The sequence below is a fragment of the Hyaena hyaena genome, unplaced genomic scaffold (assembly GCF_003009895.1).
Source record: "Hyaena hyaena isolate Hyena2069 unplaced genomic scaffold, ASM300989v1 scaffold_233, whole genome shotgun sequence".
Taxonomy (NCBI): Eukaryota; Metazoa; Chordata; class Mammalia; order Carnivora; family Hyaenidae; genus Hyaena; species Hyaena hyaena.
In genome coordinates this window covers 272853-286627 of record NW_024080866.1, presented here as the reverse complement: position 1 = coordinate 286627, position 13775 = coordinate 272853, and the positions used below count along the sequence as shown (strand labels likewise).

At 41.2% G+C, this 13775-nt stretch overlaps 1 protein-coding gene across 3 annotated transcripts in view; it reads left to right on the top strand.

Annotated features, from left to right (window-relative positions):
* The window catches only part of GSTO2 (glutathione S-transferase omega 2), a 30384-nt gene that overhangs the window by 3271 nt on the left and 13338 nt on the right, over positions 1–13775 (top strand). For 2 of the 3 annotated variants that reach the window (XM_039243987.1, XM_039243988.1), the window contains exons 2-5: positions 2905–3015; positions 3324–3432; positions 5771–5993; positions 6963–7064. In XM_039243987.1, the coding sequence (XP_039099918.1) occupies positions 2985–3015; positions 3324–3432; positions 5771–5993; positions 6963–7064 (465 nt within the window). In that variant the 5' untranslated portion in view covers positions 2905–2984. Of the gene's footprint in view, positions 1–2904; positions 3016–3323; positions 3433–5770; positions 5994–6962; positions 7065–13775 lie in introns of those variants that run through there. The other variant, XM_039243989.1, reaches the window with a different exon arrangement.

Here is a 13775-nt window from a genome sequence, read left to right as displayed (position 1 = left end):
GGCAGAGGTAGAGAGAATCCCAAGCAGGCTCCATGTTGTCAGTCCAGAGCCCAGTGCACTGGGCTTTCATGAACCATGAGATCATGACCTGAGCCAAAATCAAGAGTGGACACTTAACCAACTGAGGGACCCAGGTGCCTGGTTTTTACATTTGTAAATGGTTGAAAAGAAATCAAGAGAATTATCATAATATGTGCCATGTGAAAATTATATGATATTCACCAAGAGTGAGCCCTAATGAAAACTGTGGACTTTGGGTAATGATGTGTCAATGCAGGGTCATTGCTTATAAAAATGTATCTCTTGGATGGAGGATGTTGATGGTGGAGGAGGCTGTGTATGTGTAGGGGTAGTGAGTATATGGGAAATCTCCATATCTTCTCAGTTTTGTTGTGAATCTAAAACTACTCTATAGGGGTGCCTGGGTAGCTCAGTCGGTTAAGCGTCCGACTTCGGTTCAGGTCATGATCTCACAGTCCGTGGGTTCAAGCCCCATGTTGGGCTCTGTGCTGACAGCTAAGAGTCTGGAGCTTGTTTCAGATTCTGTGTCTCCCTCTCTCTCTCTCTGCCCCTCCCTTGCTCGCTCTCTGTCTCTGTCTCTCGAAATAAAATAAAGACATAAAAAAAATAAAACTACTCTATAAATAAAATATTTAAATTATACATATAAAATTTAAATTCAGCATTCATAAATAATGTTTTATTGGCAAATAGCCACACCCATTCATTTATATATTATTTATATTATTTATGGCTGTTTTCACCCTAAAATGTAGAGAGTAGTTGAGACAAGATGGCTGGAAGAGCCTAAAATATTTATTATCTTAACTTTTATAGAAAAGTCTGCCCATCTCTGGTATAGAATAAGATTCTGGTTGGGTTGCTGCCTCAGGACTTGAACTTCCAGGCTTCAGAATCCTTCCTTGACCTCTTACTAGTTGTGAGGCTTAACCTTGCTAGCATCAGCTTGGTCATCTTTTAAAATAAAATTATAGAATTCTTATAGGACTATTTTAAGGATCAAATGAGTGAATACTCATAAAGCACCAAATATGTGTTAGTAATAATTTCACATTCCTCTTATGGCTCCCCCCCTTAGAATCTGTATAGATTTTCCTCCAACTATTTGAAATCTGCTCTCCTTATGTAAGGAGGCATTTGTCTGCTGAGAAGTCATCTCCTTGTCTACCAGAAACTCTCACATGACATGGCTATAGTCATTGCTTTCATCTCACCATCCAATTTGTTCTCCCCCCTCTTTTTAAAAAAGATTTTATTTTTAAAGTAATCTCTACACCCAATGTGGGACTCACACTCACAACACCGAGATCAAGAGTCGCACACTCTACCAACTGAACCAGCCAGGCACTCCACCAGTTTGTTCTTCTTGATCAAAATTAGCTCCAGAATAGTAGTTATCCTGATACTTTATCTGTCTTCCAAAATGCAAAATTGTTAGCATAGCAAGTCAATTTATCTTTTCCGATACCAGATGTCCTACTGACATAGATGATTTTCTTTTCAGAGAACACTTATTCAAACATTTTTGCCACTGTTTAATTCTTCTAAAGCGACAACTACTCAAAATCACATGAATTCCCTCTGAATGACTTAGCAAAAAATGTAACTGAGTCACTATTTTGAAGATTTTTAAAGATTCTTATTCAGTAGAAAAAAACTTATTAACCAATGATTTCTGGATAGATTGGAATTCCAAAGGCCAAAAGGTACCCATTCATAAGTTACATAATTAAGTTCTGTCATTTTAATAAAAATATTTAAATTTAGTGAACATTTAAGCAGCTATTATGTATTATATCTTACATTTAATAAACCCTTATAAGAAAGGACTTACATCCTTACGCTCTTAACCAACTTTAGAGGCCAAGACAATAAAGTCAGGCTTTGAACTCTTAAAGTTCTTCAACGTCACTCACTAGTCATGTTGGGCAAATAATTTCATTTTCCCCAGGCTGTTTTCTGTTTTGCAAATTAGGAATAACACTAGCTGCCTAACTGGGTAGTCAGTGGAAATCATTTAATATGAGTGAGACAGATCATACTTTTCTTTCCTTCTTTACCTGTCAGTCTTACACAATCCATTGACCAGCAATTCCCGTTTCAGCCAAGCACTGTAAAATTAAAGGAATTATTTACCACCTGTTAAATGTCATGATCTCAGCCTATCAGGGTCAGAGCAAAGACCAGCTACCTCTGTTATGTAAGGTAGATGGAAGAGCTATCTAAGTGGTCCCTGCATTGCTGAGTTTTCTCTGAATGTATGCTGGGAGTGGTTCACAAATTCTTGTCTTTGTCTCTAGGTAAAGAATGTTCCTATTCATCACTAGTTTTCTGTAGCTGGGGTAAAATCTCACAAATGGGGCCAGAACAAATGTGAAGCAAGTGCAAAAAAATTTAAGGAGGTGCTCATTCTCAGGGTCACACAAGATTTCAACAGAACAAGTCCACCCCCACCCCCGAAGTCTGGCTTTCTTTAAAACAAACAAATCTTACTCATTATAGGGAGGTTGTGTCCCTTTGTCTTAGAGATGCGGGAGGGAGGGTTTAGGATGGGAAAGAAAACATCATTGCCTTGGTCAAGTTTTATTAAACTTCCTTGAAGTGCAAGCTGGAATTTAAATGCCCAATCTTCAGGGACTTGGGATGTGGAGAAGTGACCCACCCTGAATGTGCTCCCATGTGTTCAAGGCCAGGGGTACTTTTCAGGGTTCTCTTGCTCACTCTGATTCCTGGGCTTCCAAATCTGAGCAGATGTCTCTCTTGATTAAGTTACCAAGCTCCCGTCCCAGATCACTTCCCTTCTGCCCCCTCACCGCCCCTCTCACCACCGCCCCCCGCCCCCAACCCAGACCTCAGTCGCTCAATAATTGAATTTGGGGCTAGGAGGGGCGCGCTGGAGCGCAGCTGTCTCTAGAGCCTGTGGCCGCGGCGAGAGCAACACGCCGCGCAGACGCCGGGAGAACATGGAAGATGCGACCAGGACCTTTGGGAAAGGTGAGCCCCCTCGACAGCTATCTCCGGACTGGAGGCGCCGCGTGGCTGGGGATGTTGGCTCAGGGAGGCGGGGGGGGGGGGGGGGGGGGGGGGGGGGGGGGGGGGGGGGGGGCTGTCCGGCCATGGCCCCCGGACCAGCGCGGCAGGGAGGGACTTGAGGGGTTCCTCTGCACAAAAGCCATATGCAGATGCGTCCTCTACGGGACTCGGGAGGCGGGGCGCGCACAGTTCTCCAGGGATCCCCGGGAGGCGAGTGAGCCCACCTCCCCGTGGGCTCACCGGTCCCTCGAATCCTCCTTCCCCCGCAGGAAGCTCCCCCCCGGGGCCGGTCCCAGAGGGCCTGATCCGCGTCTACAGCATGAGGTTCTGTCCCTATGCGCACAGGACGCGCCTGGTCCTCCGGGCCAAAGGCATCAGGTGAGAAGCCAGAGCCCCATAGACGCGCGGGGTGTTCAAAATCTGGGGGCCCTGCTCCGATTTCAGAAGGGCTCCTTGTGTCCCTTTCTTCTTAGACGGAGTCGGTAAATGGTTAGCAAAGGGCGGGTTTTTTAGCGGGCCGTCCAGAACTGCACGGCTGGTTCGTAGCGGCGTCTAAGCGTGAAACTTTCCGGACAGCAGCGCGTAAACTGAGCCTTGCCTCTGGCGAGCTGCTTCCCTCCCGTAATGCTTGTAAAGGAAGGGCACTCCGGCGGCTGCGAGGCCTTCTCTGACTGCTCCGGCGAATGCCTTCCCTACCCCCGACCCTAGGCAACCAGGCAACTTCAGTTCACTTCCTTTACTGCGCTTACCGCATCCAGCATTTTATTCGTTCATCCCTCTTACCTCCACGCTCCTCGACCCCACTTCCACCAGCGCCATCCTCCACCCCGCCCCTGGTAGCCAAATGCAATTTCCTGAGGGTAGGGCTTTCCTCTCTTTTGCCCGACTAGAAGAGAGCCTGGTGCGTGGTAGGTGTTTAAAAATATTTTTGAATGAATGAACAAATAGTTCCAAACAAGGAAATAGAAAGAACTGCAGTCTAGAGGTGTCTTGAAGGTTCTAACATACCTGAGAAATAGGTACCTTTTCTTCCGGAAGGAATTTTCCAAAACTAGCACCTGCAAAGGAGGTCTCGATGTGGAAAGTAGAGCAACTTCGCTGGAATAGGGACTGGAGAGTCCAGCTGGCCACAGGGCCAAAGTGTTGAGATTGTGTTCTTCCAGGCTGTTGACTCTCTTGGAGAGTCATTAAGGGATGTCTTCAGAATTTCAGACTTCTGTCAGAGAAATATCAAGAAATACTTAACAGACATTTTAAATAAAATTATGTAATTCTGCTCTTTTGAGTGTATGTGGCATTCATTTTCAGATTCTTCCTTATTGCTTAAGTCTAGTTGGCCCTAAGTTTACCTATTTAAAATAACAATAGCTCAAGGTTTTACCCTTAAGTGCCAAATTGGTAGTTTAGGAAGTAATGTAAATATTTCTTTAGGGCAGGATTTTTCAGCCTCGGCACTATTGACATTCTGGGCCAGGTAGTTCTTTGGGGTGTGTGTGTGTGTGTGTGTGTGTGTGTTTGGATGGGGTGGGGTGCTGTCTTGTTCATTGTTGAGCATTTATCGGCATCCCTGGTCCCTAGATAGGGATTAGACAGGACATTAGATTAGATAGGACAACCAAAAAATGACTCTGGACATTGACACATGTCCCTGCAGAATGGAGCAAGATTACTCCTAGTTGAAAACCACTGCTTTAGGATTTAAGACATTCTCCATGACTGAGCAAAGAATATACTCACTTGTTTCCTTTAATCTTTAAACATATGTGAGCACTTCTGGTAACTTTATAGGGTTGAGCTTCTAATAATAATAATGGGAAGAATAAAAAAGTGATTGTGTGCTTATGTACCTAGACACCGTCCCAAACACTTTAGACATACTCACTGATTTGATCCTCACAACAGTCGCAAGAGACGGGCACAATGATTATCCCCATTTTACAATTAAGGACACTGAGCACAGACAGGTTAAGGAATTTGGCCAGACTCACAAGCTAGACAATCCACACCCCAGGCAGTCTGAGGCCAGACTTTGAGCTCATAACTGCTAATATTTACCATATCCTTTTGTGATCTGTTAATATCGGGTTTGTATTTTGCAAGCTTTAAAATGTACAAAACTCTGTAATGCTGTGCTTAAGAGTGTGAGCTCTGGGGTTCCTGGGTGGCTCAGTCGGTTGAGTGTCCGACTTCGGCTCAGGTCATGATCTCACGGTTGGTGGGTTCGAGCCCCGTGTCGAGCTCTGTGCTGACAGCTCAGAACCTGGAACGTGTTTCAGATTCTGTGTCTCCCTCTCTCTCTGCCCCTCCCCCACTCATGCTGTGTTTCTCTGTGTCTCAATAATAATAAACATTAAAAAATAAATAAATAAATAAATAAATAAATAAATAAAAGAGTGTGAGCTCTGAGTCAGACTTCCTAACTCTCAGCTTGTCTCTACGATTTCCTAGCAGTGATAACGGGCAGGAGATTGAACCTCCTGGAGTCAGGAATCACAAGGAGCAAATGAGACAAGGCAGAGAAAAGGTTCAGCACATTTTAACTATAGGAATGAAGACAATGATGTTGCTATGTATTTTTCTTTGTAAAAACCTAAACTTTGAAAAACTTATCGCAAATTTAAATTTTATGAATTGGTTGCTTCTGCCTCCCAGGTGAATGTCTGTCTGCGTAAGTCTCTCATTTTTGTTCTGTCTTATTTTCCTTCTGCTTTTGAAGACATGAAGTAATCAACATTAACCTGAGAAACAAGCCTGAATGGTACTATACAAAGCACCCTTTTGGCCAAATTCCTGTCCTGGAGAATAGCAAATGTCAGTTGATCTATGAATCTGTCATCGCTTGTGAGTACCTGGATGATGCTTATCCTGGAAGGAAGTTGTATCCATATGACCCTTATGAGCGGGCTCGCCAAAAGATGTTATTGGAGCTATTCTATAAGGTATACCCAAATTTTAAAAAGTCATTTATAGTCTATTTTACTTTGTGTGTCTCTCCCAAACTTCAGTTCATTTTTAAAGCTAAATCATTGGTGACATTGTTTTGTGTTAATACCACATGCATCTTAGGAGGATAACTAGTATGAAATAACAGTAGTACTCTCACCTCTAACATTAAAGATTAAAGGCTTAACTGATAGGCTCTTTTCCATTTCAACCAGGAGACCCAAGAGGTATGGTTATGGTGTGGTCATGACTATGGTTATGGTGTGGTCATGACCGTGTGACTCAAGGTGGGAATGTTGAAAGAGCTGAAAACTAGTAGCGCTTTAAAGGGAATATTTCTAAAGTTTCAGGTTACAAAAAAAAAAAAAAGGAGTGTGAAGAAGGCAATGCATGAAAGGGGACTGACCTTTATGCGGAGGAATGGTGCAAACTATCCAGGAAATGTGAAGAAGAGAGGAAAGGGGATACCTGTTGGTAACACAAGAAAAAATGAAATTTTATGTGATAGTTCTCTTTGAAAAGAAATAAAAGGAACTCAAGAACATTAATGGCTGACCTAACTTGAGCATTTATGCCATGCCAAGCACTATCCTACCTGCTTTGTGAAGGTTAACTCACTTAACACAACAGCCCTGCAAGGTGGGCAGTGTTATTGTATCCATTTTTCATATGACAACACTGAGGATAGAGAGGGTAAGTGTCCCACCCAAGACTGTACAACGTAGAAGTGGCTGAGCAAGTAGGGAGCACTGGAAAACCCCTTTAAAGCACACCGTTTTACCAGGGTGCTGTGACAGTGGCTTCCTGGAAGCCAGAGATGACATGGCCCTCCAAGGAGGTTGGGAACCTGGGTGTGGGTGTTGGCCTGTTAAGTTGGAGTGATAAAACTGGTTGCGTTTTCACCCAGAACAGGAGCACAGAGTTTCCTTAGGCCTCTCCACTAAGAACCTGTGTTCTATGATTAGGTCCCGTATTTGACCAAGGAGTGTCTGGTGGCCATAAGATGTGGGAGAGAATGTGCTGATCTGAAGCTAGCCCTGCGTCAGGAATTCTGCAACCTTGAAGAGGTACAAAAGGGGGTCCCTCTCCTGGTCAGATTCAGTAGAAGAAGCGATGCAGGGTCCCTAGCCTGGTCACTCTGATACCCCCTGCTTTCACAGACTTATTCTTTCTGCTAGACGTTGACAAGCTCAGGTAGAGTCATCCGGTTTTAATTTGTGGGTGCTTGCCCCTCCTCCACTAACCTGTTATAGAACTATTGAAAATCTGTCAAGGAAGGGGAAAGGACATGTGATGAGTTTCTTCCTTTCCCCGTCACCACATTCTTTACCTCTGCGCGACTTCTGTACCTTCTGCCAATGAAGCTAAGATTATGTTCGTTAGAGATTTTATTTGGCTGCTAGCAAAAGGGACTTTACTACTGTAAACTTATTTTATAAGAGTTTATTCTCTCACATAAAAAAGCCAGAGGTAGTGCAGTTCAGGACTATCTGGATGGCTTCTTTATGAAGTTATTAGGGACTGAGGCTCCCTTTCCATCTGCTTTGTCATCTTTAGTACAAATCTTTCATCCTCAAAATGACAAGTTAGCTGCTGGAACTGCAGGCATTGCATCCAAGTTCCGGGTTGTGGAAAGGAGAACAGAGGGGGAAAAAAAAAATGGCAAAAGGCCATGCCCCTTTAAAAGGCTTTCCCCGGAATCCCTACTCAATGACTTCTTAAATCTCATTGGCCACAACTTAGTTGTTGTGCAAGATCTATGGGCAAGGGCTGCTGGGAAATGTAGTCTTTTAGCTGAGGATGCCATGAATAAATCAGAGTTCTGTAAGTAAGAAAGAGGGGAGAGTGGCTATGGATAGGCAAGGAGCAATCTCTGCCAGCAGATCCTTCCCTAACCTGTCAGGAATACTACTTACCCCTTAGCTCTAGAATAATCTGAAAGGTGATTCATGACTTTCTTTATCTTTGTTCCAGAATCTGATATGTTTTCTTTATGGGGGTGAGGGTGGGAGTTGTAACTCTCTTGGCAGCCAGATAATGCTATTTTTATCCCTTTCAGGGAAGGCTGATTATTAATTCTCTTCCATTTGACCTTTGTCAAGTGGAAGCAGATTAAATTTATTTATACTTCCAGCTGCGTATCTTAGATTTGTACAATTGCAATATTTATGGATGATGAATAATTATCTATAAGAAAGGACTTGCTGAAAGAAGACGCTCTGATTTACAACATTTTCTGACTTCAGGGATGTAAATACTCCCACCAAATGCTGATGCGACCTACTAACGTTGTGTCTGTAAGCCCAGGGCTGAAAAGAGGTATGATTGGTGATTGGTTAGCTCCTGCACAACACTGAGTAACATATTTCCTCTTTATCTTCAGTAGCTGAGTCCTAGAGATAATTTGTTAAACTAGCTGAGGTTTAAGTATTTACTAAAATACGGATGGTATTTAAGGACCACTGAGTATTCAGCATTGTTCTAGCAGATTTATCCCATCATTAGCAAGAATGTAGACAATATCAGAACCTGAAATATGCCCGCTTAGCTTTATTTATTTGGTCCACTCTTAATACCAGTATATTGACACTAGGAGATTCGAGTGAAATACAAATTTGTCAGAATAATTTTGATAGAGAATATTCCCTGACTTGCACAACTCTTTTGCATGGTTTTGTATAATCAGAATTTTGTGTGAGCTGAAAGTATATTAAATATACACGGTCTTTCTGAGTGATAAGTAAGGCAAGATACCAATACATAATCTTCTGCCATGTTATCCTCAAGCAAAAGGCTCAATTTACAACTTACAGCCTTACACTGTGACAGTTTCTTTTTTTGAAGTAAATGCCCTGACTTTTAAATTGTTTCTTAAAAAAAAGTTTCATCAAAATTGAAGATTCATTGTACTTGTTGTTTTGCCACATTTTTCTGTAATATGTTTACAATTCCTGGAGATACATTACTGCTGCGCTCGTTATCAAACCAGCAGGCTCCCCAGTTGCTTTCCTGTTCTGGACATTTGCACGAGTTTTAAAATGACAGGGACGCCCTCCTCTAGCCACACTTTCTGTTTTCAAACCAATTCTCTAGCCTTCACTGAATCAATCTCAGCGGAACACATCCTTTTAGCTTTATTCTTTTTATAAGGTTTGTGATGGACTTCACCGTATCAGAATAGCACTCGAGCCCACCTTCATTTTATCTTTGGCAGAACTTTCAGAGGTTCTTTTCTTTTTTTTTTTTTTTGGCCAGTACCTTCATTCTAAATATTTTCATTGCAGAAACAGTCAGCTCAAGTCCAAAGGGAGTGAAAGACAGGATTTGGCCCGGTTTCTCTGATGCTTTGGAATTTTGCTCTGATTCAGCATTTCTGTACTTACAAATTCTGTATTCTGGCTGTTGCTTCATCTCTTGCCAATCATTAGTAGAACCTAATAAAAGAGAATGAGAAGGGTGGTAACAGATAACTCTGGAAAACACGGAGGAAGTGACAACCTGCCTAGTAACTTGAGGCTGTTAGCTTCTGGGGGCCACAGGGCACTTTAGGTTGTTTTTACTTTTTTAATGAGTGTTTATTTATTTTTGAGAGGGAAAAGGAGAGGGAGAGAGAATGAGCAGGGAAGGGGCAGAGAGTGAGAGGGACAGAGGATCTGAAGTGGGCTCTGTGCTGACAGCAGCTAGCCCAATGTGGGGCTCCGACTCAAACTTGAGATCATGACCAGAGCTGAAGTTGGACACTCAACTGACTGAGCCACCCAGGAACCTCATGTTTTTAATTCTTGGTATTCCTCAACCTGCCTTGTGGTGTCCCCATGCAGTTTCCCATGTCACCAAATTTGGTTACATTCCTTGTGCTTTCAGCGATTTACATGAGGTCAGATTTGTATATGTTGTAGCTATATCACCCAAGAACATCTCTAGTTAAGTATTATCTTGATTCAGGGATGCCTGGGTGGCTCAGTTGGTTAAGCGTCCGGCTTCGGCTCAGGCCTCCTTCTGATTCTGTGTCTCCCTCTCTCTCTCTGACCCTCCCCTGGTCATGTTGTCTGTCTCTCTCAAAATAAATAAATAAATAAATAAATAAATAAATAAATAAATAAAAATATTTTAAAAAGTATTTTCTTGATTCAAAATTTCTACCATAACCTTAAGCTTTAATGTTTTTTCTCCTCTCCAGAAGGAATGCATTTGGGCCCAATTAGATTATATTTTCTTGGTTACGTTTTGCTGTTTTTCTTTAATTTTTATTAATTTCAATAATGAAATTATATGTTGCTTAATTGTCCTTTAATGTCATCAGGACATGAAGGAAAGAAAGTTTGTATCTAGTTAATTGTTCACTGAAAATAATTTTCTATAACCTTTTGTGTATGGCAAACTATTTGTAAGCTGAATTTATTTTGTTATCAACAATTTAACATGTCTACAAACTAAATTAATCATTACTAGCTATTTTTTATAACAGCTTTATTGACATATAACTCACATACCATAAATTCACCCTTTTTAAGTGTACAGTTCAGTGGCTTTTAGTATATTTACAGAGTTGTGCAATCATCACCACTAGTTATTCTAGAACATTTCATTATCTCAGAAAGGAAACCCTTAGTCATTAATATTAGCTTCCCATTTCTTAAAAACCTTCACAGCCATCGGCAACCACTAATTCACTTGTCTTTATGGATTTAGCTGCTCTGGACATTTCATATAAGTGGAAACATAGAATGTTAGCCTTTCGTGAGCATTACTTACCATGTTTTCAAGGTTCATCTTTTATTCCTTTTTATGGCTCAATAGTATTGCACTGTATGGAGATACATATTTTATGTATCCATCAGTTAATGGACACTTGGGTTGTTTTCCCTTTCTGGCTTTTACAAATAATGCTGCAATGAGCATTTATGTACACGTTTTTATGTTGGACATATGTTGTAAATTCTCTTGGGTTTGCTAGCAGATTTAGCATGTCTACTAATGTGCCATTAATTTCAGTTGTAACCACCATCCTTCCACACTAGGAAACTGATTACCCTCTAGTCACAATGGCTAATTGAGTGGTTTTTGTGCTGTTGCTACTTTGGTAACTTCATTCACTGTCCAATTCTGACAGCTGCTTTCTATGTAAATTAATATTTGCTGTATTTCAGTTAATAGCCTTCTGCTATACCATCTACCACCATGTAAGTAATAGAATAATAATTAGTCCATTTAGAAATTAATTTTACTCTTCTCCAATTATAAAATAATACTTGTTCATTAGAGAGACTTTGGAAAATACAGAAATATATAGAAACTAAGAAAAAAAATCCATAAGCCCACTAAACAGAAACAACTATTGGTATTATTTTGGACTTTTTTTTCTTTCCTTTTCTGCTATGTTTTTTTATGTAGTTGAAATTGTACTGTATATAGAAATAGGTTTTCATTATGATGGAAAGATCTTCCTATATTTTTATAAACTCTAGAATGCTTGTTTATATGTACAAGAGCATTTATTAAAGAAGTATTATTTATGAGGGTGAAAAATTATTAAGCCTTGATGTACATTAGACAGGGAATGTTTAGATAAATTATGTTCATCTTGCGGTGCCTGGGTGGTTCAGTCAACTGAGCAGCTGACTCTTGATTTTGGCTCAGGTCATGATCTTACAGTTCATGAGGTCAAGCCCCACATCAGGCTCTGTGTGGAGAGCACTGAGCCTGCTTTGGATTCTCTGTCTCCCTCTCTCTGCCCCTCCCCCACTGGTGCTTTCTCCCTCAAAAATAAATAATGTTAAAAAAATTATGTTCATTTTGTGGAATTCTGTATAGGGCAGTTTATTTTTTTAATGTTTTTTATTTACTTTTGAGAGAGAGAGAAAGAGACAGAGCACGAGTGCAAGAGGGGCAGAGAGAGGGAGACACAGAATCTGAAGCAGGCTCCAGACTCTGAGTTGTCAGCACAGAGCCTGATGGGGGGCTCGAACCTGTGAACTGCAAGATCATGACTTGAGCCAAAGTCGGACCACAAGATCATGACCTGAGCTGAAGTTGTATGCTCAACCGACTGAGCCACCCAGGTTCCCTGTATAGCAGTTTAAAATGAATGAAGTAGATCTGTGTGTAGTGCCATGAAGAAAATTGCCTAGAATATTTTAGTTAATTACACAGTAACACAGATGGCATGATCCCATTTTTGTAGAAGAAAACAAAAGTACATATGCATGTAAAGAAATGTCCAGAAAAATGCCTATAGAGATAGACATCATACCCACAACAGAGGCTGCTACTGGGAAAGGGATTAGAACTGGGAGGGGAAAGAAAACTGGGTAAGAGCACAGACAGGGGAGGGCAGGTCTTTGCCATTTATACTGCTTTCTTTCTGGGGGGCGCCTGGATGGCTCAGTCAGTTGAGCGTCCAAATTTGGCTCAGGTCATGATCGCACGGTTCATAAGTTCCGGCCCTGTGTCAGGCTCTGTGCTGACAGCCTAGATTCTATGTCAGAATCTGCTTCATATTCTGTGTTTCCCTCTCTCTCTGCCCCTCCCCTGCTTGCTCTCTCTGTCTCTCTCTCTCTAAAAAATTAATAAACATTAAAAAAATTATACTGCTGTCTTTTTTTTAAATAATGAGAATGTATTTCTGTACTACATGTATAATCATTACAAATAGAAAAAAATCACTTTTATTCTACAAAATTTACCATATTTATAAACCATACTTATTTATCTGGCACACCCATTAGGAGTTTTTAGATTGTTGAGGGGAGGGGGCAAGATGGCAGAGAAGTAAGGAGCTCCGTACTTGCACTCGCGCCCATACATCACACAGAAAAGATCTGAAGCCATTGGAAACCTTACAAAACCTGAGAGATTGAGAGAAAAAGGACACAGAATCCACTGAGAGAGACTTCTAACTGCTACCTCAAGAAACAAGCTAAAGTACACAAGGTGGAGAGTCCCAAATATCACTATGAATAGGAAAATAAAATAACCAAGGTCCCAACAAGAGAGACCAAGAGATACCATTCAAAAAGCACTCTCTGAAAGGATAGGCCCTGGACAGTCAAAGAGTCTTCTTGGATATAGCAGCACTCATAGAAACAGAGAGCATAACAGGTCTTTAAAACCAACAAGAGCCGGAAAGCTAACTAAAATGACGAAACGAAAGAGCTCTCCTCCAAAGAAACTCCAAGAAGAAATGACAGCTAATGAACTGCTCAAAACAGATATCAGCAGCATAACTGAATAAGATTTTAGAATAATAATGGTAAAATTAATAGCTGGGCTTGAAAAAAACATAGGGGACATCAAAGAAACTATGGCTACAGACAGAATGGAAAATAAAAATAGGCATGAAGAATTAAAAAATGCGATAAATGAGATCCATAATAAATGAGAGGCCTCCAATGCACGGATTGAAGAGGCAGAAAGGAGAATAAGTGATTTAGAAGACACCATTATAGAAAAACAAGAAGATGACAAAAAAAAAAAAACTGATCCAGGAACATGAAAGAAGAGTTCGAGAGCTCAGCGTTACAGTCAAACGCAACAATATCCATATCATAGGAATCCCAGAAGATGAAGAGAGAGGGAAAGGTGCTGAAGGAGTCCTGGAACAAATTATAGCAGAGAACTTCCCCGACCTGGGGAAGGAAGTAAATGTGGAAGTACAAGAGGCTCAGAGGACTCCCCTCAGACGTAACCTGAATCGATCTTCTGCACGACATATCATAGTGAAAATGGCCAAATACAAGGACAAAGAGAGAATTTTGAAAGCAGCTAGGGAGAAAAGG